Below are 22,661 nucleotides of genomic sequence, written 5' to 3'. Positions count from 1 at the left end.
TATCACGAAGATTGTCCCACATTAGTTTGGCTGTATTATAGTAGATCAATCCATCTGCAATATGGGGTTTGACACTGTTCATGATCCATGACATAACTATGTCATTATCTTCATCCCAAGTAACATATTTTCCCAATTTCTCAATGGGTTCGCCTTCCAACAAAATATGTTTTCGACGATGTCCAGATACCGACATCATAAAAGTTCTGGACCACCTCGCATAGTTGGTTTCATTCAACCTAACAGAAGAGCCATACGAGAAGGGGTTGGCAAACGCCTTATACTCCCCAATATGTTCCATTTTGGAATCACCTTTCGACGTTTCAGCCATACTAAAAAAAACTCACTTGAACAGCAAGTGTTAAAGAAGAAAAATTTTTTTTCTTCAACTCAGCAGGAAACCACACCTGCTGTTCCACAAAATAAAGTTCAATCCAACAGGAAATCACACCTGCTATTTTCCATGACAGAAGAGTAACTTCAGCTTCTGTGCTTCCTTAAAAACAACACTCGACACAACAGGGAGTCACTAAAAAACACATTCTGAAATAAACCAACCCACAAAAAAAAAAACTAAATTTCAGTTGTTGTAGATACCACAGAAATCCTGAACATTGCTGCACCCAAACACATCACCAGACATGATAGAATGCAGTTGCAAAACACAATGTTCACTAAACCTACTGTTCTCCAACATATAAGGCATGACATCCAGTAAATATCACACACAATCAGCTTCTGCAAGAACTCAACACTTACGGCCACACAGAAAAAAAAAATTTTGTTGCTCCCAAACAGCAGGAACACACCTCGACAAGAATTCAGCACTCACGACAACAAAAAAAAAATTCTGTTACTTCCAACCATCAGGAATACCCTTCGACAACTCATGAACCAAAAACAAAACTCGTCATAGCAGCAACAAGACTCGGCACCACCAGGTCGCAACAGGAAATCCATATGAGGAGAACTGATTTAGATTTTCTCCTAAGATCTGAACCGCAATCAAACTCCCAACAGCGTAGGTAGTCACGAGGAGAGAAAACAAAAAGAAGGACGAGGAGATACGACACCCACAGCAGGCATCCACGACCAGCAGATGATACGACACCCACAGCAGGCATCCACGACCAGCAGCATGCCCAAAAAAAAATTTAAATTGCTGACCTGATTAGAAACATTCCTCAGCGTGATCGAAGTTTGATCACGATCATGAAAGCCTCCACGATCGACTGTGTTCTGGTAAAACACGATCACGCTCCCACGTCACAGTCGATATCTCGATCGCTCTCCCACGTCACAGTCGATCACGTTCCCACGATCGGCTGAGCTCTGATACCATGTAGAAGATGAACCGAACCCTAGAGAGAGAGAGAGAGAGAGACGGCTGAACTTGAAAACAGAAAACATAATACATTCATTAGGGCTTCTCTCTATATTAAATAGAGAGAGGCAAAACAGAGAAATTACATCTAAGTCCTTATGAAAATAATATTTCAGAAAACCTCTAATAAAGAACAACTTAACCTAAAAACCACCTATTCTCAACAGGATCATTGCAACATAACCTGAAAATTTCATTTGTGTATAATATTGCTCATGTTACACTATTTAGGGAGGATGGACACATAAAACTGGAATTTTAAATGTAATGTATCTTGCTTTGTTGTCTCTAGCTGAACATTATACTTTTGTCTAAAGTCCATGTGTTATTTAAAAGCTTGTGTATTGGATTGTATGGAAACACTTGCCGTGGAGGTTTATGCTTTCACTTGACTGTTATGATTATGGTACGCATGAGTGTGAGCATGATTCAATCATTAGTAATTCTTCTTGAATATGCACGCTTGATTATTCTGTGAAATGATACATGTACACTCACACACTCAAAGGAAGACATGGATTTGGTTAATGCCCATATGTGATGTAGGTAAACACACACATATTGAAAATGCATATGTTTGGGTTATGATTTCATAAGTGCACATGCTTTTAGCACTTTGGCCTAGTGTGATGAATGAAACACTAATTTGGTTTTATTATGTGGTGCATTGATGGCCTAAATGGACCATTATCGGCCTGGAGAGTCGTGGGTTTGGTTTTCTTTCACATATGTTTTTAACTGCATCACTTGAACTACCTAAGATGGTTTGGTACATTACTACACTGTTCTAGTGGTTTATACGGGCTGGAGTCCCGAATGGGTCCCTGCAAGGGAGGATACGGGCTTTTTCACTTTACTTTTGCATATGGTGTTGCAAACTTAAATAAATTAACTTTAATAAAAATATAATGAATAAGAACAGTGTAATATACATTCTGGGATATCTCATCTGGAGTATGAGAATCTTGGATATCCGGTCTTGGGGAGACTGTGAGGATACAAAAACTCTGTGTGCTGTAATTTGTCCCCTGAACCCGATATTGAGGTTCTTTCTCCTGGCCACGGTTTTAGGGAGAGTCTGCCACTTTAACCGGGAGTGGTGTGTTTGACACAACTGTTGTTATGGTACCAAGGAAGTGGCACTTGTGGGCGTGGGGTGTCCCTTGTGTCCCCGACATTAGATGTGGAGGTCTAATGTTCCGATGGATGGTGTTGTTTCCTGATATCGGTCGAGGGCTAAGTTGAAACCCAGTAATAAAATACAAATTGTGTTAAGCTACCCTGGGAACCTACTTGACCTCGGGGTTTGTACCCGTTTGGTGTATCCGCGGGCAACGGTAATTAAAAAAAGGAACTTAAAGATGTGTGCATTTAATAGGGCATGCATATGGAAAGATGGAACTTAAATGAAAGATAACAGAAGAAATCATGCATTGCACATAATCATGCATTTTTCTGTTATACATTAGATCATGCATGTTTGAATCATTATCTATATCATGACATGAGTTGGTGGTAGCATAGGATTTACTTATTAAAATCATGCTGCAAGATTTGGAAATTTAGTTCTTGATATATGGTACTGATTTACTATTTTTGACTGGTGAGCACATGTAATTGTTGGTAGTTATAGATATTTGAATGTTGCAAATTTTATATCTGCACTCACTCAAATCACTGCATGAAATCTTATCTATGTTTTTTCTCTCACCTGGTTTCTTTAGAAGTAGTTGTGCTCAGAATTTCGGTTCTGACACCCTACTTTGTTGGTTTTTCACAGGATATGGTGAACAGTGAAGTTGGACATGCATCTGGGGATGGATGAGTCATACTTGAGCCTGATGGCTTCAACAGAGGACAGAGTGGCTCTTTCTTAAATTCTTCTTGCTTTTTTCCAGTTGTCGCTTTATTTTCAGTTGAATAATACATTGTCTTTGAAATTTTCTTACTCATTAATAAAAGAGTTTTAGTTGGTTGATATGGATGATGATTGCAACTTCGTTTGTGGTGGTTGGGCTATCCAATGGAAAGTGAAACTGTGAGGACCCCAGATCTCTGGGAAGGTTTCCGCAACTCTTAGAAAAAAAAAATATTCCGCATTTTCAAAGGGTATGGATCGGGGTCGTTACAATGTATCACAATAGTTTTTACTGGATATGGTACCCGTTGAGGAATTGTTCCCAAAGAATTCTCTATGATGGTGTGCATGACCAGATCAAGTAATCCGGCTAGAGCGGTAAGTCTCTGTGAGGAAGTGCATTGTCCAAGAGCAGGTAGCCCACGAAGACGGTATATTCCTGTGAGAAAGTGCATTGTCCAAGACCGGGCAGACCATCTGTCTAGGGTGGTAACTCCTTTTGAGGTTGTACATTTTCCAGACCAGGTGATCTGACGTGGATTTTTTAAATCTTTATTATAAATAAATAAAATATTATGATGAATTGTGATGATCGTGTGAGTTGATTGAGATAGCCAGTTATGAATCTATAGATTTGGCTTTTCTATTATAGCATGATTATATATTGAACTCAGATATGATAATCAGATCCTTATTGATTTTAAATCTTGATATGAGGGTGTGATTGTGGCGCTTATGTTAACGTATATGTGAACGGCACATCATGCCTACAAATGACTAGTTTTGACTTATTAGGTGATTGATGCATCACGCCGACATAGTTTCATTGCAAATGATTGTCTGAGTAAATATATCACACCTATGTATCATGATTGATGTGTATCATGAATATCTAACTAAATTACATATAAAGTATGTCGTGTATTTCACGTTAGAATGGTCAAATGTGATTTGACTTATTGTTTATAAGAATTTTATATATATATATATATATGTGTGTGTGTGCGATGACTTGTATGACTTGAATGCATATAGATTATGCTTTATTACGTGAGTTAAGGTTGAATAAAATATTAAGTGATGAAATATTTTTAAATGCTTTATGTTCGAATGCTAGAAATGAATGACTCATAGGACGTTCCCTTGTCTATCACTTGACGATGAATGAATAATATATCTTTACCTTTAAATGCTTGATATGTTTTCTTTAAGTTTGAGTTTGGTTGCTTTACCGGGCTTTAGCGAGTCTGACCCCGTTTTATAGAGGACAAGTAATGCAGGTAAAGTATGATGAGTAGTTGGAGCGAAGGGCTAGTCAAGCTGCATTCTCGAGGGTCCACTCTTACCTTGCGATCTTGGTATTCATGATCTTTTACTTTTAAGTACTTGATCATGTAGAGACTGAAGTATTGTTTTCATACTCTGATTTAAAATGAAATTAAAACTCTTCATATTTCAGTCTTATATTGTACGTGGTTTAAAATGTGTATATCCCATACATTTTGATTTGATTGTTATCTTTAGTGTAACCACGCTCAAAGTCTTAAACGTTTTTAAAAATCGTTTTCGCATTATAGGATCTTATTTACTTAATACTTATAAAAAAAATTTGGTATTTCAATATTTGAAGTATAATTCAGGCTAAAATTTTTGGGGCATTACATTTTTAGAAGATGAGAACGGATTTGAAATACTAGACAAACAAAATGAAATTGAATATATGTTTTTAAATGATCTTTTAGAAGATACAAATGATGAATCTTTAAGTAATTCAAAAATATTAGAAAACGCACATAATAGTGAAAACACACATACTGAAATATCACCAACTAATGGTGACAATCTCCAGTTTTACACCCGGCGCGAGCAAGAGAAACCTATTAGTGCTTTAGAAAAAATCTTGCGGCTTAATGAACCTCTAGAAGAAACTTCCCTTAGGCACTCCTCTAGAGAATCAATTTCACCTATTAGGTTTGTTTCATATTAATCTCTCTCACCAAATTATAGAGCTTGTCAAATAGCCTTACATCATACTATGAGTCTTCTAGTCATAATCAAGCAAAAAATATATCATATTTGATTGAAGCAATGAGGGTAGAACTAGATGCCTTAAAGAAGGCTAAAACTTGAAAATTAGTTCAACTTCCTCGAAATAAAAAAGCTATTGGATGTCGTTGTGTAATGTCACGTATTTTCACACTTAGTTAAATTTGAGATTTTCGAGAATTTGGGTCTGGGAGAAAAATCGTTTGAACCTCGATTTTAGATTGATATTTTTGAGTCTGGGTTTGACCCAGGTCTAATCAATTAGGTCTAAACGAGTCAATCGAAACATGAGAAAAAGTTTTATTTTCGACCTTTAAATTCAAGCAAAATTCAAGCGACATTCGGGTTATTTTCGGGCAAAATTCAGAATTTTATATTTGTGTAATATGTTGTTGGGTGCATCTCAAAATTCTGAGCGCAACGATATTTTACTTTTCTAAATTTGGGCTACGGTTGGCCCAAAAATCGTGTTTTTCCAAAAATTGAGCAGTTTATTGAGTCGAATCCGGATTTGGATCGAACCGGATCCGAGGGATCCGATTCAAATTAATATGAATTTAGACCCTATCCAAGACACATATTAATCTGGGTTTGATCCAGTTCAAAACCCATTTGGATTTAAGAGATGGATTTGGATCTTGGATTCATATCCAAATCTAAATCCATGCCCAACAATTTTTCCAACTTTATATTCATATAAAACCTTTAAATTGGAGTTTAATTATGTTAAGAAGCCTCTCACATTATCTAGGTAATTTTTGGAAACTTCAAGAAATTTATTTGTAATTTAATATTAAATAAGTAATTAATTAATTAAATGTAATTCCGAAATTGTATTTTTATGTTTGTTTAGGACTCTTGCAAGAGCCCTTAACCATCTCTAGAAACATTTAGGAAGGTTGAGAGACTTAGAGTTCCCTTTTAAACCAAGTTTTGAAAAGTCAAACTCGGGAGAGTTTTAAAAAAATTGGAAACAAAAGAGAGAGAATCATAATAAAGGAAGGCTCTCTCTCAAGCCCATTTTAGAAGGAGCTAGAGAAGGAGGAGTGACCTCCCCTATGGGGCCTATAAAAAGACTACAAGAAAGAGAGAGAAAAGAGAAAAAGATGGAAGAAAACGAGAGATAAAGTGAGGAAAAAGAGGAGTTTGGGCCATCTCCAACCATTTACCCACGTTTTTCAATATCTACCATCGTTTTTCTTCATGGTACCGGTCTTTCTCTTGTCTCGAATGAGAAAAGGAGCCTATAAGCTTGAGGCAATATTTTTATGAGAAACCATGGATTCTATCTTGATTTTTCATGGTTTAATCCATGAGAATCGATGTAGGAAAGCTTAGAATATGTGATATTCGTTTTTCTATGATTTTCTGCATGTTTTTACATTTTTCCCCATATATATATATATATATATATATATATATATATATATATATATATATATAAAGAGAGAGAGAGAAGCATGTATGTTTATGTATATATATTCTTGCCTTGTATGGACACTTTGGACAGATCTGGACAGTTTTGTCCCATGCTTTTAGCGGGTAGATCAAGACAGATCTGGCCACCGTGATGATGGGCAGATCTGGTCAGATTTGAGCCTCTGTCCATGCTGTCCGTTCTGGACAGATCTGCCCCCTGGACATGTGTACATTTATGGACAGGTGGACATGGGGTTGTGGTTCCTAAAACGGAACCAAATCTATGGAAATAAAAATGTGTAAATTTTGAAATTATGGAGGTTTTTGTTCGGGATAGGACGGACAGCTGTCCATTCCCAGCCAGGACAGTTGGCTAGGACAAGACAGTCTGCTGTCCTGTCCCAGACAACTATCCAGATTGGTGCTGGACCACTGTTGATATGGAAAATATTATAATACGCACACACATATATATTTGGCTCCAGCCGACTGGGCTGGACTGAACCTGGAACAGTCCAGTCCCAGCCCACTGGTCGGCTGGGGGCTGGCACGCTGTCATGACGAAAAAAAAAAAATAGAAGTCTTCTTGTGTTTGTCTGGGTCACGGTCTGGTTGGCCAGACCAGCTGAGCTTACCTGGCCACAAGATTTTTTGAATAAAACAGAACATAAACATGCTCTAAAGAAGCATTTCAACTGTAGTGGTCAATATTACTAAGATCTAGGTATTAATTTGGATATGTACAAGGTTGTTTTGGTGGATGTACGTATATTGCCCAGGTACACCAGATCTCCTTATTTATCTATTGACAGAGTTTGACTGTTCTAGGCAAGTGTTACCATCAGACCTCATGGTAGCAATTTGTAAATTCAGGTATCACCAGCCCCAGATACATTCCCTGAAGATGGAATGATCTTTTGACCGTTGTGAGCACTATTTATGCTTCCTGGTTAGGCACCAGTGATGACCTCTAATAAATAATCATGACAATCCTAAATGCGTCAACACCTGTATGTACCTCCAAACTTCTAAAACACAGTCACACACAACATACATAAATGGGTAAGATTTCAATGGGTCAAGTGTATTAAAAAAATAAATATAGTAAAATAAATAAATATAATTCAGCGTGTAGTGTATTCTTTTTAAAATCAAATTTTCTGGTAAGCGGGTGTATTCAAATGCATGCTAATGAATGGCATTTGTACTTGATATGATATGTTGAATCAAGGTAACCTTGGTGTATGCACTCATTTAACTGATGGGTTTGACATGTGCATCATTACTTGAATGTTTGCATGCTTGATTAATGTGTACTACATGAAACCATGTATGTGACACAAACATGTAAGTTAAAGCATGCATATGATATGAACCTGTGAGTTGAAACATACATATGACAGGAATACTTGCATTAAGTGAAATTATGCTATAGACATGAATATGTGTATTGATTTGAAATCATGTTCTTAACCTGCATAAGTGTGTGAATTTATTGTTTCATGTGCATCTCAAAAGTTTGTATACATGAATGTGCATTGACAAGCATATGAAAGTAATGCATAGTGGCACGCGATTGAAGAATTTTGCAAATGAATGCATTGATGATCAAATGGGTCATCCTGAACTGTGTGAGCCTTGAGCATGCTCTTTGTTTTAGTTGTTAAATGCATTGCAAAAATCAAATGTGATATTATGGTCTTATTTCACAGTTCCATGATGCCACGGGCTGTAATCCCGTGAAGAGCTTCACATGCTGATTTGCAAGCTTATGTTATTAATTCTGCATGTTGATTTGCAAATGTAAAAGATAAGAATTAATAATAAGATAAAAGAAAGTAAAGAACAGTGTAATTTATGTTTCCTTGATGTCTCTTATTTAGCGTGAAAATCTTGGATATTACGGTTTTGAGAAAACCGTGAGGATACTAAAACTATGTGTGCGTTGTTGTTACCCCTAAACTCGATATTGAGGTTCTTCTCCTGCCTACAGTTTTAGAGAGAGTCTGTCACTTTACCTGGGGGGTGTGTAGACACAGCTGTTGTTTTGGTATACCAAGAAAGTGGCGCCAGTGGATGCTGATTTTCATGGTGTCCCTGACATTGGATGCTGATTTTCAATGTTCTAATGGATGATGTTGTTTACTGATATCGGTCGAGGGCTAAGTTTGTAACCTAGTAATAAAATACAACTTGTGTGCTAAGTTACCGTAAGAATGTAACTTGACCTCGAAGATTTTACCCGTTTTGAGTATCCGCGGGCAACGATAATTAAAAAGAGGAACTTAAATGTGTGCATCCTAACAGAGACATGCATATAAAAGAGAACTTCACATAAGATAATAAATTATTCATGCATTGCATTGAAATCATGCATATTTCTGCTATGCATTAGATAATGCATATTTACTTGTTCTCATAACTGTGATATATTGATGAATGCATGATGTTGTTCCTTAATGCATGTTAAATGTCTTTAATGCTTAAATTGTGATCCTTGTTATTTATTAAATGTTCTCTCATGCTTAATAATTTTTTCCTATTACATGAATGATTAGTTAAATTATGAATGTGTTATATTTATGCTATTCTAAAATATTGCATGAATCTTATTTATGTTATTTTTACTTTTTTGATTCATTAGAGGGATTCATACGCAAGATTCTGTGGATTCTAACACCCTACATTTTGTGTTTTTCGCAGCGACAGATGCCTAGTGGAGAGGACTTGCTTCTTAGAAGAGTTACGAGGAGACCACACGACTACATGGCAGATTCTTTGGACGGCGTGGCTCTTTCTTGTTACTTTTCTTTTGTTTTCTTTACTTTCATTTACTTATGTCTCAGACTCTTTACATTTGAATGAATAAAGTTGGTTTAATTTTAGTTTGGTATGAAAGATGAGTATAAGATCCAGATCCCTTATGGTTGGTTGGTTATCCAATAGTGAGTGGAATTGTAAAAGCCCCGGGTCTCTGGCATTGTTTTCGCACTTGTTTAAAAAAAAAATCCGCACTTTTTAAGCAGTATGAGTTGGGGTTGTTACACGGGTTAACAAAGTTAAGACAAAAAGTGATGGTTCCTTAGAACGATATAAAGCAAGATTAGTGGTTAAGGGATACTCACAAGAATACGACATTGATTATGAGGCGACATTTGCTCCTGTTACTCGAATGACTAGTGTCTGAACCCTAATTGTTGTAGCATCATCTAATAAATAGCCTATATTTCAATTAGATGTTAAAAATGCATTTCTTAATGGTCAATTAAATGAAGAAGTATATATGGACCCTCCGCCGGGAATTACTCTTGAACAAGGTCAAACCCTTAAATTATTAAAAGCTTTATATGGTCTTAAAGGTATGATAGATTTAATACTATCATGATCAAGCCGGGATTTCGTTCTTGTTATACTGACACTGCTCTATTTGTTAAAAGTGCAGGTAATAGTATTGTTATTCTTTTGTTTTATGTTGATGATATGATCATCACAGGCAATGATGAAAGTGATATTATTGATGTTAAAAATATGCTAAAAGATAACTTTGATATGCCTGCTTTAGGTTTTCTCGTCAGCAAGGCCCCTGCCTTTCTTTATTGGGGTCGACCGATAGGGGGGCAGTTGTAACGACCCCAACTCATACCCTTTGAAAATGCGGAAAAAAAAAATTGAGTTGCGAAAAACTTCCCAAAGACCTGGGGTCCTTATAGTTCCAATTTCAGTTGGATAACCACACACAACAAACGAACTTACATTTATCATCCATAACCAACCAACTAAACTCTTTTATTAATGAATCCATAATAGTCTCATACTCAAGTCAAAAGTAAAGTAACAACTGAAGGAAATAAAAAGAATTAAAAGAAACAAAAGTAGAGTCACTCTGTCCGTAAATGAAATAGTCTGAAGCAAATGTAACCCTCGTATCCCCTCAGAAGCGAGTCGACTTCACTGATCACCCGTGTCTGAGAAAAACTAATAAACTAGGGTGTCAGAATCCGAAGAATCCTGCATACAGGTACCTCAAATGAAACAAGAGAGCTAAAGAATACAGATAAGATCTCACGCAATAATTTAGAGAAATGCAATGATGACAAGTACATAATTCGATTTAAGCATTCATATAACAGGGAACAATTTTTAAGCATGAAGGATCATTTAAGCAATGGCAGAGATCACAATTTAAATATGTGAGACGTTAGAGATTAAACATCATGCAGAACAGGTAAAACGTGCATGTTCTAATGCATAGCAGGATTATGCATGATTTATGTGCAATGCATGAATACTTTATTATTATTTTTTTATTAGAGTTTTGTCTTTACATATGCATGCCTTATTAAATGCGTACAATTTAAGTTCCTCTTTTTTTTTATTAATTATCATTGCCCACGGACATACCAAACGGGTAAGATCAACGAGGTTAAGTTAGGTTTCCAGGGTAGCTTAATACACAATTTGTATTTTATTACTGGGTTCTGAACTTAGCCCTCGACCGATATCAAGAAACAGCACTACTCATCGAAACATTGGAAAACAACATCCAATGTTGAGGACACCATGAAAAACAGCATCCACTGGCACCACTTTCTTGGTATACCAAAACAACAGTTGTGTCAAACACACCACTCTCAGGCAAAGTGGTGGACTCTCCCTAAAACCGTGGCTAGGAGAAGAACCTCAATATCGGGTTCAGGGGAACAACAACGCACACGGAGTTTTTGTATCCTCACGGTTTCCCCAAAACCGCAATATCTAAGATTCCTACATTAAAGAAGGGACATCAAGGAAACATAAATTACAATGTTCTTTACTTGTAATTAATTCATCTCTTTTACATTTGCAAATCAACATGCAAAATTAATAACAATAGCTTACAAATCAGCATGCCAAGCTCTTCACAGGACCACAACCCATGGCAACAGAGAACCGTGCATCTCTTTTACATTTGCAAATCAACATGCAAAGTTAATAACATAGGCTTGCAAATTAACATGCAACCATAAGCTCGCAAATCAGCATGCGCAACACTTCATGGTCTACCACCCGTGGCACCAATCGAACAGTGCAATTAAAACCATAATATAAATATAAATTTTTTTTATGCATTTAAACAATTAATAAAAGAGCAAACCACAGCTCAAGGCCCACCCGACCCTCGATGATTCCTTTCGATCATCGATGCACCATATGCGAAAATCATAATAGTATGCCACATAATGTCAACATGTTTTCAATGCACATTCATGTATGCCAACGTATCAAAGTCTATGCAACACTAATAGTTATATGCACTCTGATGCACATCCATATATCTCAATTTAACCATATGTATGATCCAACAAGTTCACTTAAAGCATTGAGAACAGGTTATATGACAGCAACCAAGGATGATTACATGTTTAGCTAAGTCATCATAGCACTCACAACATTTCTGTCGGTAAAGCTTAAAACACAGTGTTTCACAACTATATAGCATCACATGATTCCATCTAAAATCGGCATGCCATACACAGGTTCATATTGAATCAAAAAACATAACGGCAATAAAGATTAAAAACACAGTTTTTCTTTTTCTTCTTTTTCTTGTGTAGTGCCCATATACAGCCAGCAAAAGTGTCGGCGACGGTTGGGTTTCAAGGGTTTGTGCAGAAGACTACATTAAAGACTTGGTTTATTCACGGTTAGGATCACCATAGGAAATACATGTATACTTTTGTTTTAACCTGCTTAAACCTGAAAATTTCTAAAGTGAACCCATAGTCGCCGATTTTCATTCTTGGATTCACACAGAAGTTGCTTACTATACTTTTGCTATTTAACATTATGTAAGAAGAAAATACCCAAGGTACACACAGGAGTCTTGGGTTTGGCAATTGAATCATAACTAAAAAAGAATTCTGTTATGTACTGAACACAGATGAACACTGAATCCTTCGGTATAAAACAAAAAAAATCGAACAGACAATGCACTTAACATAGAGATCACAAACTGTTATTGAACTTAATACCCATTTACACATAACAAGTGGTTGTACTTACTTAACCATTAAGATTGTAACATAAAGCCTACAATCAATATTCACCATCATTTCCATCAATTCTAAGCTTCCTGCCCCACCTATACGATGAGAGACTAACAAATTAATAGTATAGCTGCACCACCAAAATTCCTATCTATACGAGATTCAGACGTTCCTTGGTTGATGCTAATTTCGGAATTAGAGTTTCTGTCTGAAATGGTTATTGTTTTTTTTTTAAGGATTTGAGTAGCATGGTTATCATTGTAGTCAAAGTGCTTTCTTAGTTTATCTTCTTTAGTGATTGATTAAGTTTCAGTTTAATAGTAACTCTTCAATGAATCAGTGTGTAACCAATCCAAGTAATTCATCCTGAAAGCCAATATCACAGAATTTCCACCAACCAGTGAATCAGTCTGTTCTATTTTTATAAGAGGGGGTATGAAATTCTATGAATACTATCAAGGTATGAGGACTTTGCTGAAATAGCTAAAAGACATCTGTTTCATCTGAAAAAAAAGATCTATTGTGATTTTGCTGATTACCACTGCAAATGGTATCTGTGCAATCTAACAAGAAATATCATCCAACCAAGAATAGCTCTAAAAATGTGTAGATGTAAAGCGCTGATTAGCTGCATATTCCTGTCTAGTCTTTCCTAGAATCAAAATATTCAAATACTTGGTTTCTTGTTTTCCTTTTTCCCTTTTGACCGAAAAAGATTTATATTTTTATCCTCTTATCTATTTTTTTGTTTATGCCTTGGTCTCCAATACTGAGTCAAAAATGTCTAGGTCTCCAATGAGCCTTCCCTGCAGTGTTTTATTCAATAAAAAAAAAGTTTTTTTTATCTATATCCTCAGTTAATACATTTTTTTTGTGCTTTTTAAGTTTCAATAATAGAGTTGTTTATACAGAAGGATCCTATCAGGATACATCTTCCTCCGTAAGGTCTGAGAGTCATAGTTCAACAACCCGAAATCCCCAAAACTGTCGATTTGGGGTTTCTGGCACCTCAAACCCCCAAGTTTGCCTCTCTGTAATGATTTCCCTAAAATATTCCATGGAAAGCAAATTTGCGCCCTCTTTCTCACTCAAAATCAAGAGGGGAACCCGTACCTCAAAATCGGTGTTTGAGGGTTGCGGCTGTTTCAAGAAGGGGAGTGATTCCACTGGCCTCGACTGCTCCGACACCGTGAAGGGGATTCCGAGAAGAAGAGGAAGGTCTCTGCCGCGGGTGGGTGGTCGCTGACTCTGATGATGGTGATGGTGGCTGCCACAGCAAAGGGTTCGAGAGGGATGGAGAAAAGATGGGAGAGATAGAAAGAGGTGAACGAGAGGGGGTCCCTCCCCCCCCCCTGTTTGTAGGAGAATGCCCAAAAAAAAGGAACTCTCCGGCGACTGCGCTTCGCCTCCCCCCTTCCCATCGCCAAGGGTGTCTCGGCTGTGTTAGGGTTCATTCAGAATCCTAACACCTGATTTATCGAGCAAGCTACTGCCAACTTTTTTTTTAACACTTGTTAATATATTCTCTTTTTTTTTTCTTTTTCTTTTTTTTTTGCAAACCCGCTATGCGAGGCACGACCCGAGTCCGGATTCGAGACTCGCGAACCTATCACGAGCAGGGTCAGTGGATCCCTTGTTGATTTGGGTCAGTGAATTGGATCCATGGCTTACTTGTAATGTGGATCCACAAGTTGAATCCCTGCACTAAATTTTATATTTAGTTTTATTATTATTATTATTATTTATATATATATATGTGATATTTATTATATATATGCCCCTTTATGGGTCCTGGATCCGAAATACGGATCGTAGGCCCATTTTGTACAATCCGCATTATTTTATAAAAGAAATAAACGGAAAATTTCGGTTATTACAGCGGTGCCCCCCTGTCGGCGCTTCTCGTGGGCAGGGGGTCCCCCCCTCTGCTTTTCTCTCTTGGTCGATCGACAGGGGGGCGAAGCCCCCTCTCGTCGGCAGGGGCTTACCCCCTGCCTTTCTTTTGGGGTCGACCGACAGGGGGGCGGTGCCCCCTGTCGTCGCTTCTCGTGGGCAGCCCCCCCCCTCAGCTTTTCTCTCTTGGTCGACCGACAGGGGGGCGAAGCCCACTGTCTCTTTCTTTTTCGGTAGGGGGCGCCGCCCCCTGTCGCTCACCTTATCGTCAGGCAGGGGGCTCTGCACCCCCTGTCCTTCTTGCTTTGCCTGCAAAGGGATCCAACCCCCCTGCCATTTGCCTAGTCGACAGGGGGGCTCTGCTCCCCCCTGTTCTTCTTGCTCTGCCGGCAGGGGGATCCAACCCCCCTGCCATTTGCCTTGTCGACAGGGGGGCTCTGCTCCCCCCTGTCCTCCTTGCTTTAGCGGCAGGGGCTCCACCCCCCCTGCCATTTGCCTTGTCGTCAAGTAGCGAGGAAGGAAGCTGATAACTGCGACTGTTTGCAGGGTTTGCCCTCTTATATCTCTCTCTCTGTTACTGTCTTTTTAGATTCTTTTTCTTTTAATACATATTTGGTTGTTTATGTTAAGTGTTTTTTCATTGATACGATTCTTTGTAGATTTTCTTATTTCCTGTTTTTGCATGTGTTGATTTTCATGCTAGTGGAATATTATGTATTGGAGAACGTCTTAGTTTATTATGTTTGATGATGTGTTCCAGTATTTAATCAAACAGTTGATAATGATCGCCTCATTTATCGTTTTATTTAGTTCTGTCATTTTGTAAACAGAGTGATGTTTCTAATTCATGTATAATTTTTAACTTTTAGTTTTGTCTCTCCTCGATGATTAACTTGTTTCATGCCATTGCTATAGGCCTTGGATATGTCTGTTCATAAACATGAACCTGCTTTTGATTAGCTTAGGCAGGTATAGGTGTCATCCCATTGGATGTTGGGTTGTACAATATACTTCTATATGCATTGTTAGTAATTTATCGTTGATTCACGTATCAAATCTGCCCAAATGTTGGCATTGTTCCTCTTGGATCAGTGTATCTTTACTTTTAGTTGCTAATCTGTGTTTGCATCTTATTGTTTTGCTTGCATTTTCCATCATTTTCTTGTTATATTTTCTTGTTAAGTTTATTTTCAATCTCAAAATTTTTATTTCCTGCATTTAGATTAGAATTTAGTTGTTAATTTATTAATTATCGTTTTTAGATACATTAATAATTGTGAAACTAGTTAAAAAAAACTGCACTACATTAATACTTATGTTGAAGTTTTAGTGTAATACAATATGCTGATTTTTAGATTTCTTTAAAAATCTGACTAAACATGACAAGTTTTGAATGTGGTTTACATTTTTTGCATTTGTTTTCATGTAATGTGGTCAGCAGAATGCATGATGTTAATATATATTTTGTTATATTTATTTTTGCAGTTGAACAATGGGAAAAGATGTGGGATGGAATCATGGAGTTAAAGTTCCAAATCCCACTAAAGATCCCAAACTCGTAGGACATGTAATTTGCAATTACTGTTATAAAGAGAGTACATGAGGCATCTATAGGCTAAAACATCACTTAGCTGACACAAAACATGTTGTAAGCATGTGCGAAGCGGTAACACCTGATGTGAACAAATTTTTTCAGAATCATCTAAAGGATCAGAAGCAAAAAAAAGAAGAGTTATAACAAAACAAGTTGGATATCGGGAGAAGTGTTTATTTTGGATCATCAACAGGCAATAATGTGAATAAAGAAACTAGTAAATCATGTAGTGATGCAAAAACAAGTACAGGTGGTCCTATGGACCTTTTTGTGAACAAAGAAGTACGACAAACCACAATAAACACTGCTTTCAAAAGGAATGAAAGAAAAAATGTACGTCGTGCAATTGGTAGATTTTTTTATGCAAATGCCTTATCATTTAATCTTTGCAACAATCCATATTCTGGTGCAATGGTAGAAGCCATTGCAAATTATGGGCGAGGGTTCAAATCACCTTCTTATCACGAGATCAGAACGTGAATTTTGAAGGACGAGGTAGATTGTACTCATGAAATTTTGAAAGAGTTCAAAAAAGAATAGCCAAAGGTTGGTTGCAGCAATATGGCAGATGGTTGGACAGATGGAAAAGGAAGAAACTTAATTAATTTTCTTGTGAACAACTCATCTGGGACAGTATTTTTTAAGTCCGTTGACATCAGCGATAAGGAAAAAACTTGTGCAAATTTGTGTAAGTTGTTTGAAGAAGTTGTTAAAGAAGTTGGTGAAAGTAATGTGATGCAATTCATTACAGATAATGCACCAAATTATGTGGCAGCTGGGAATATGTTAACAACAGAAAAAACATGTTTTTGGACACCATGTGCAGCGCACTGCTTGGATCTTATGTTAGAAGATATTGGAAAGATATCAATTTTTAAAGATACAGTGGAAAAGGCAAAAAAGATTACAAGATACATTTATAGTCATGCATGGGTATTAAATTTAATGAGAAAATTCACAAAGAAGAAAGAACTTCTACGTCCAGCCGTCACTCGTTTTGCCACATCATATCTTACACTTCATAGTATTGGATGTTATAAGAAAGAGTTAAAGTCGACGTTCTTATCTTCAAATTTTAGATCATCTAATTATTATAAGAAATGTAATGCTAAGAACATTTCTTACATTGTTCTTAATGATCATAAGTTTTGGGTTGGCATATCATATGTAATTAAAGCTACACTACCTCTCGTGAAAGTGTTGCGACTCGTTGATGCAGACGAACCTACTATGGGATTTTTGTATGAGGCAATGGATAGAGTGAAGGAGGAAATTGCTTCAAACCTTGACAATGTCGAAAGAAAATATAAACCTATTTGGGATATCATTGATAGACGATAGGACTTGCAACTTCATAAGCTTTTGCATGCAGTTGCCTATTATTTAAATCCACATTTTCATTATGCTGACAACTTCAACCCTGATGGAGAAGTTATGAGTGGCTTTTATGATTGTGTTGAAAAATTAGTTTCTGATGCAAATATTCGGTTGAAAATTACAACACAAATTGATGCATGTAAAAAGGCAAGGGGCTTGTTTGGCAGAGAGGCAGTTGTTACAACAAGAAAATTAAAAAAGTCCTGGTAAGTTTGCAATTATGTTGTTAATTGTCAATATTTTTTTATGTTTTTGTTAATTATGACATTCTTAATGTTTTTAACATTTATTTATTATTTTATTTGAATGCAACTGATTGGTGGAGTTCATTTGGGCACGAAAATCCCGAGTTGATGAATTTTGCAATTCGAATTTTAAGTTTGACATGCAGTGCATCGGGCTGTGAGAGGAATTGGAGTACTTTCTCATTGGTTTGTGACTTTGTATTTTATTTTTGAAATACATTTTTATAAGTTTAATTATCTTATATTTGATTATCAATGATTTGAAATTATAAGTGCATACAAAACGAAGGAATAGACTTGAACAAGAGAAGATGAATGCATTAGTTTTTGTAATGTACAATATGAAATTAAGAGAGAAATATGAAGAGGAGGGCTACTAAAGACCCTACATGTCTAAATCATATAGACTCCGACGATGAGTGGATTGTGGAGAAGAAAGATCCAGTGTTGCCAAGTGATCTCAATTGGTTGGAGGATTCATGGTTGGATCTGAACTTCGACATAAATGCCATTGAGCATGTGCCTATTGAAAAAGTCACTTCACCTCATGTTTCACAAAGTGATTCTAGGCAAGACATGCCTTCAAGAGATCGAGGTAAAGTTATATTCCTTTAACCTAACTATGAATATAAATGTATTCTTTAATTACATAACATAAATATTTAATACATGATTTTTTATTGACGGAAAAAGAAAAGCAAAAGAAGTAATTGAGGACGTGGATGAAGAAAGTGTAGATGATGAAGAGTCAGAGAATGAAGATGAAGTAGAACCTATTTATATGGATTCTTCAGATGATGATATTGAAGACTTAAATGTTGATGATGACGAGACACAACAAGAGCCTAGGCCCTAATTCGTATCATAGAGCTATTGGTCATTTATATGTTTTTTGGGTCTTTCAGTTGTAATTGTGAATGTTAACACTCTCATTTTAAAGAATTCTGGACAAATACATTAACATTTGGTTGTTAATGTTAACATACATTTTTTAATTATGACATGACGTTGTTAGTGCTAATATGCATTTTGTTGTTAATGTTAGTTTTTTATTGAATGAATGCTCATATTTATGCAATTAGATACTTATATAGATCAAGTTGTTGCATTAATGTTAATTTACATGTTAATCACATATTTTTTTCATATTTACTTGAGATATTTTATTTCTTGTTGGTTGGCGCTTCATCAATAAAGCATTTCTTATTTATTTATAATTTTAGATAACTTTTATAGTTTTTTTAAGTTAAAAAAAAAAATTTTTTTTGAGGCTTATGCCTCGCCTCAGATTTTGGTGGAGCACCTCGCTACGCCTCAACGCTTTTCACAATACAGATTGTGACCGTTGCGGGCTCCCAACGACTCTATTGGGAGCCCCCACGTGGTCCCTTGAGTGTATAAATAGGGGTACTCCCACTTGTGTTCTTTTATGCTTTTGTGAGCTCCTCTTTAATAAAAAGAGTATTTATTTTATGTGTGTAGCCTTGTTACAAGGCCTTTCGTATTATTCCTTAGTGGATTTCTTCTTTGTGCCTTTGTGCTAAGTCCATTATTGGACATTGTGAATGCATTTGCATTCTTGATTCTTCCGCATACTTCGTTAGACCCATATGCTTATATAAAGGGGTTCAAGCCCCCCTCTTGTGTTATGCTTTCTCAAGCATATATTTTTGGTGAATAAATATTTATTTTTTTATATTTTGTGTTCTCTTGTGATTGATTTCCCATAGTGGCTAGCTTGTTTCATTACTCATGCCACAATTTTTTTTACCAGGGAATAGAATCTCACAACTCATGCATCTTTGAGTAGATCTGAAATTCTGACCCCATAGAAGGATTTATCATAGTTCATTTTAAAAAGAGAAATGGATAGTTCAAATTGCACGAAAATACAACTATCTAAATCTACTAAATAAACCATGTTAAACCTATACACACATTCCAATCTAATAGAAACGCATGAGCAGAAAGATTCTACTGATTGATACAGTATGCATATGTGGATTAGAGAGATATTTTTGAGAAGAAATAAACCATGCTAAATCTATCCATACATTATGATCTAGTAGAAAATACATGAGCAGAAAGATTCTACTGATTGATACAGTATGCAAGAATAGAGTAGAGAGTTATCTCTGTGAGAAAAACATAGGTAATCACTGAAGGGTATACCAGTAATTCAATCAAGGACATAAGGGTTATGTAGTAAAAAGCACTAGGCGGTGCCTAGTCGTCGGAGACTAGGTTGCACTAATCAGATTAGTCAGTACCTCAATTAAAAAAGGTATATACAAAATTTGCAAATCAATTGCAAAAATTAATAACATGTAATCAACATATTAACAATCAACAGTAAGTAATTAACACAAAATAACATCTCAAGCATTGTAAAAGAATCAAACATATATAATTTAACAAGATGTATGCTGTTAAGAGTTATGTATAATATGTGTATTACCATTAGTATGTTCTCCCTTCTTGTATATATTTGTACATAGTATTATTGCCAAGGGGTATTCTTCTCCCTGTAAAAGTAGCTTTAAATCAAAAGATTGTGTCTTGTAGTGGAGTAGAGGGTCGTCTCTCCCATAAGGGTGTACTCTTTTTATTTTATGCTTAATGAAGTTTCCTTTTGTGCTTCCTCTCAACTTCTCTCTTCAAGAGTTCTTCTTGCTTTGATATGGTATCAGAGCCATGCCAAATTGAAAGAGAGGGCTGAGATTGTGACCAGAAGGGAAAAGAGACTCCATTCATTGATAATCTGAATATTGCATTGGGATTCATGTTGCGGTGAAGATGCTGATGTCATCATGTCAGAACAAAGTTTCATGTTTTCTTTATCTGAGGTAAGGGCTTGACAGAGTTCGATTTTAGAAGTCCAACAAACCAAAATTCATGTCAATTGGAGAAATATTGAATTTTCTATGAATTTTTCAAGATTTTCTGGATTTTGGGTGAAATCATAGTTGAAAAACTCGTAACTCGGGCTCAGATTACCCAACCTTTGACTCGCGAGTCAACTGGTTGACTCAGTGACTCGGACGAGTTAGGATTCTATATTTTATAGTGTAAGCACATGAATAAGACGTGGAAATCACTAAACTTCAAGATGTAATATGTCAACAGGTAAGTTACAGAAACATATAACTATACATGATCATTAACAATTTTCATTGACCAATATTAAACTATTCATAACAAGGGCCTTTGTATAAGAATTGTGCATTAAAATCATAAAATGCATGATAAAATGTTTATAATTGGCATTAGGATCAGTAACATGAATAGGTGACCCATTTGGGGTCCGATCAGCGTCGACTCGGGCGATTCCCGAGTCGACTCGCTGGGTTTGCTAACTATGGGTGAAATAGTGTCCAGAATTGAGAAATCTAGCTGTTCTGATTCAATCAGTGAGCTTGGGTGAGACTTATTGGAAGCTAGTGGGTCATTTTTTATGTATGGTAACTGCTGGAAGTGATTTCAATGAAATCTGATGTGTTTTGGCTGAGTTTTGAAGATTTTTTGGCAGAATATTTAAGGGGTGGTAACTTTGTTTGTGTGTGAATATTGAGCATTGGATGCATAGAGTGTTTTTGTGGGTGCATTTACCTTCTTGTGTCTTGTTGAGGGCTATTGTGGCTTCTCAATATAGTGTTTCAATAGAATTGCAGCAGTGACTCCTTGGTTGTTTGGGTGTTTGTTTGGAGTGTTTTGTGTGTTTTGTGCAGCTCTCGAATAGTAATTTGGGGGGTTTGATGCGTCTCAAGGAGATTGTTCAGATCATTCTCATGAAACTCAACAAGACTAATTTTGCATATTGGGGCTGATATAGCGGGTATCATTGTACTTGGGGTGTATTCTATGTGGACCCAAACAACTTTGGACTTGATATAGATTTGTAGAGTGGATAGTGTGGTGATTGGTTGACCAATGCATTTTTCTTGGTATTTTGTTGTTATCGATTGGTGTTGTCCAGGAACCTATCGTGTAGTTAGGGTGGGTGGTTGTGATGGAGAAGGGAGAATTGATTCAGCTTGGTTCAACGTAGTTTCATAGAATCCGCGCTTCTAAACAAATAAATGGAATCATTATAAGCATAGAATTTAAATACAACAAGCAAATAGGTGACTCAAAATCATAGAAATAAAAAAACTTAAGTTTCAGAACAAACAAAAAATATGAAATGTACAGCAAGCATCTTACCGTTTGTGCCATAGCCCCCAGTGACTTTCACCAGACCACTAAGATTGACACACCCTTGCTCATCAGCCTAAATTAGAAGAAAATGATTTAACAACTAACATTACAACATCTAGGATTGTGATTAAACAACCTAAAATGTTCTCAAATGAAAAACACATTAGATTATGCATAAGTTCATCAGATAACTTCCTCATTCCTAAGTAATAAAACAGATCAGTTTTAATTTAATTAAACTAGAAAGACAAAAATAAGAAATCTAGCATTGACTTATTATTTGTCACAATATGGGAGAGAGACCTAATTCCATCTATGCAAATAGGATAAAGGAAACATTTTTAAGAATTTCCAGAATTGGTAATTACTTGGTACTTCGCAAAAGTTCTTTGATGCAGATTTTGACTGAAGTGAGATTTGTCGGGTAGTGCCTGTTTTGTCAAGACTGTTATTTGTTATGAACCACACAGTCATTAAACTTTCTGGCCATAATGAAGTTTTGACTGAATTGCACAACTGAATATGAAGCCTGTGGAGACCATAGTGACAAAAGTTAAAACGGCAAAATATCGTTTTTCAAAAAATCATGAGAATTTGAAATTTTTCAAAAATCTCGCATTTT

The 22,661-nt window shown here is 36.3% G+C and overlaps 1 protein-coding gene across 3 annotated transcripts in view; it reads right to left on the bottom strand.

Annotated features, from left to right (window-relative positions):
- Nucleotides 1-22,661, bottom strand: part of LOC149843423 (En/Spm-like transposon) — a 150,358-nt gene that overhangs the window by 99,177 nt on the left and 28,520 nt on the right. For all 3 annotated transcript variants that reach the window (XM_089999786.1, XM_089999785.1, XM_089999784.1), the window contains exon 5: nucleotides 22,046-22,112. In XM_089999786.1, the coding sequence (XP_089855912.1) occupies nucleotides 22,046-22,112 (67 nt within the window). The remainder of the gene's footprint in view (nucleotides 1-22,045; nucleotides 22,113-22,661) is intronic.

The sequence above is a fragment of the Nuphar pumila genome, chromosome 3, assembly GCF_984573655.1.
Source record: "Nuphar pumila chromosome 3, dmNupPumi1.hap1.1, whole genome shotgun sequence".
Taxonomy (NCBI): Eukaryota; Viridiplantae; Streptophyta; class Magnoliopsida; order Nymphaeales; family Nymphaeaceae; genus Nuphar; species Nuphar pumila.
This window is presented reverse-complemented; position numbering and strand designations above follow the sequence as displayed.